This window comes from Pteropus vampyrus, unplaced genomic scaffold, assembly GCF_000151845.1.
Source record: "Pteropus vampyrus isolate Shadow unplaced genomic scaffold, Pvam_2.0 Scaffold74, whole genome shotgun sequence".
Classification (NCBI taxonomy): Eukaryota; Metazoa; Chordata; class Mammalia; order Chiroptera; family Pteropodidae; genus Pteropus; species Pteropus vampyrus.
In genome coordinates this window covers 11,740-13,748 of record NW_011888855.1, presented here as the reverse complement: position 1 = coordinate 13,748, position 2,009 = coordinate 11,740, and the positions used below count along the sequence as shown (strand labels likewise).

The window sequence follows — 2,009 nt, the reverse complement described above, 5'->3', positions numbered from 1 at the left end:
TTTATCCCAACTACTATTTATTAACATTTAATGCAGTATTTATCCTCCATGTTTTTCATTGGTTGTTTCCTGCTGTCATCATTCAGAGTTCATTTCTGACTATTTTTCTTTACTATTTTGTATTCTATTTTGGTAGGAGATCCATATTTACTTGTCCCTTCATATATCTTCAACATACTATTTTAAATTCTTTGTCTAATTCTTCTATAATATGAATTTCATCTTGGGTGAATTACAGTGTTGGCTCATGTTTGGTTGTTTGCTTGTTATTGGCTCCTTTAGAAAGGAAGATTTAAATTTTTCATTTTATTACTATCATTTTTGTCTCTCTCATACATGTGCCTTGCAAAAAACGTGCACCCACCTCTCTACTCTGCTCAGTGGTTAATGATTACTTCTTTCCAGGCTTCTGGGTGCCACATCCTGAAGCAAGTTTTAACTGTGAGAAATCACAGTTGCTTCCCAGTGATGGCACAATGGCAGAGCTAGCTGGCTGGTCACCTGGAGAGCTGAGTGTCATCTTAGTGGCCATCATAGAGATGTTGGACACATGTTAATGCCCTTGTTCTGATGTCTGGGATTCTGCTATGCACAGGTTCCTCTCCCATCCTTTGCCCTGCCCAGGACTTCGTGCTGTCCTGGGTTCCCAGGGCCTAAGTGTGAAGCCCATTCATGGTTGCTCCTCCAGTCCATACTCAACTGTTGCTTAATTTCCTTCCCAACTCAAACATAACCTCCACTTTGTGGAGCACTGGAGCCAAGTGACTTAAGTCGAGGAGCAAGTGTCCCACCTTCCCCCGTTCTCGCAAGATGGCTCTCTTTATTTTCACCTTCTGTCTGGGCCTGAGGGCATTTGAGTTTGCAATTCTTGCTTAAAACCTGTTTTAGGTGTCTCCACACACTTTTTCTGACCTCTCCCTGACATCACCCATGCATTAGGGCCCTTCTTGATGTCCACATCATACCTCCAGTACATACACATGATCATATTTAGCGAAGTCTACTTTAACTTACCATCATTCTTGAGATTCTGTCACAGATCAGGTTTCCTGGAATAAACTGCAATAGGGTTGAGTGCAGGTGGTTTATTAGAGAGTGCACTCACAATTGAAACCTGTGGTGGCAGAAGGGAGTTAGGGAAACAAAACTGGATGCAGGGAGAAGTTGCCTGTGATTCTTCCTGCAAGGAGATCTGGAGCTGGGATGGCCATCAGAGTCAACCTGAAGCAAGATGGCCAGGCATTTACAACCTCCATTGATCATTCATGGGATTCAGGCAGCTCCTTTGGAACAAGGGAAGTTCCTCAGTCATGGGAAATTCCTGGAGAAGTACACAGTGGAGACCTGTCACCTACTGATTCTCCCAGCAGCTGTGGGATACAGGCTTTGTGCCTTTAATATTTTGTAACCCAATAGGCCCAGCTCTTATTTCCACATTGCCCACACTCAGCATGGACATGACAGATTGATTTACTAATGTGATTAACTCTGGTCAGAGAATGACTTTTATTTTCAGTAGGGCACATTTATTTCTTTTCCAATCAAACCAAGTTGGCTAATCCAAGTTTCCAGCTCTGGAGCCCACATCTGCAGGCCCCAGTGCCAGCTTAGCCTTGCTCCCCACTACGGGGACACCTCCCCATGAGTTTCCTGAGAGCCCCAGTCACTTCCTTGTTCCTCAGGCTGTAGATAAGTGGGTTGAGCATAGGGGTGATCATGGTATAGAAGGCAGAGACCACCTTGTCCTGCTTGGAGGAGTGGTAGATCTGGGGCTGCATGTAGGTGATCATGGCAGCCCCATAGAAGAGGGTGACCACGGCCATGTGGGAGGAGCAGGTAGCAAAGGCTTTTTGCCGACCTTCGGCAGAGTGCATGCGAAGTACGGCCACCAGGATCCGCAGGTAGGAGGTGGAGATGACAGAGAAGGGCAGGAGAAGCATGAGGACACAGCAGACATATATCATTGTCTCATAGAGGGAAGTGTCAGCACAGGCCAGCTTGAGCACAGC

The 2,009-nt window shown here is 45.7% G+C and overlaps 1 protein-coding gene across 1 annotated transcript; it reads right to left on the bottom strand.

The window, feature by feature from the left end:
* Positions 1–1,607: 1,607 nt before the first annotated feature.
* Positions 1,608–2,009, bottom strand: LOC105293625 (olfactory receptor 2T7-like; the record flags this gene model as incomplete). Its single annotated transcript, XM_011362438.1, has 1 exon — positions 1,608–2,009. A coding segment is annotated over one exon (402 nt), but the record flags the coding sequence as incomplete, so codon positions are not given.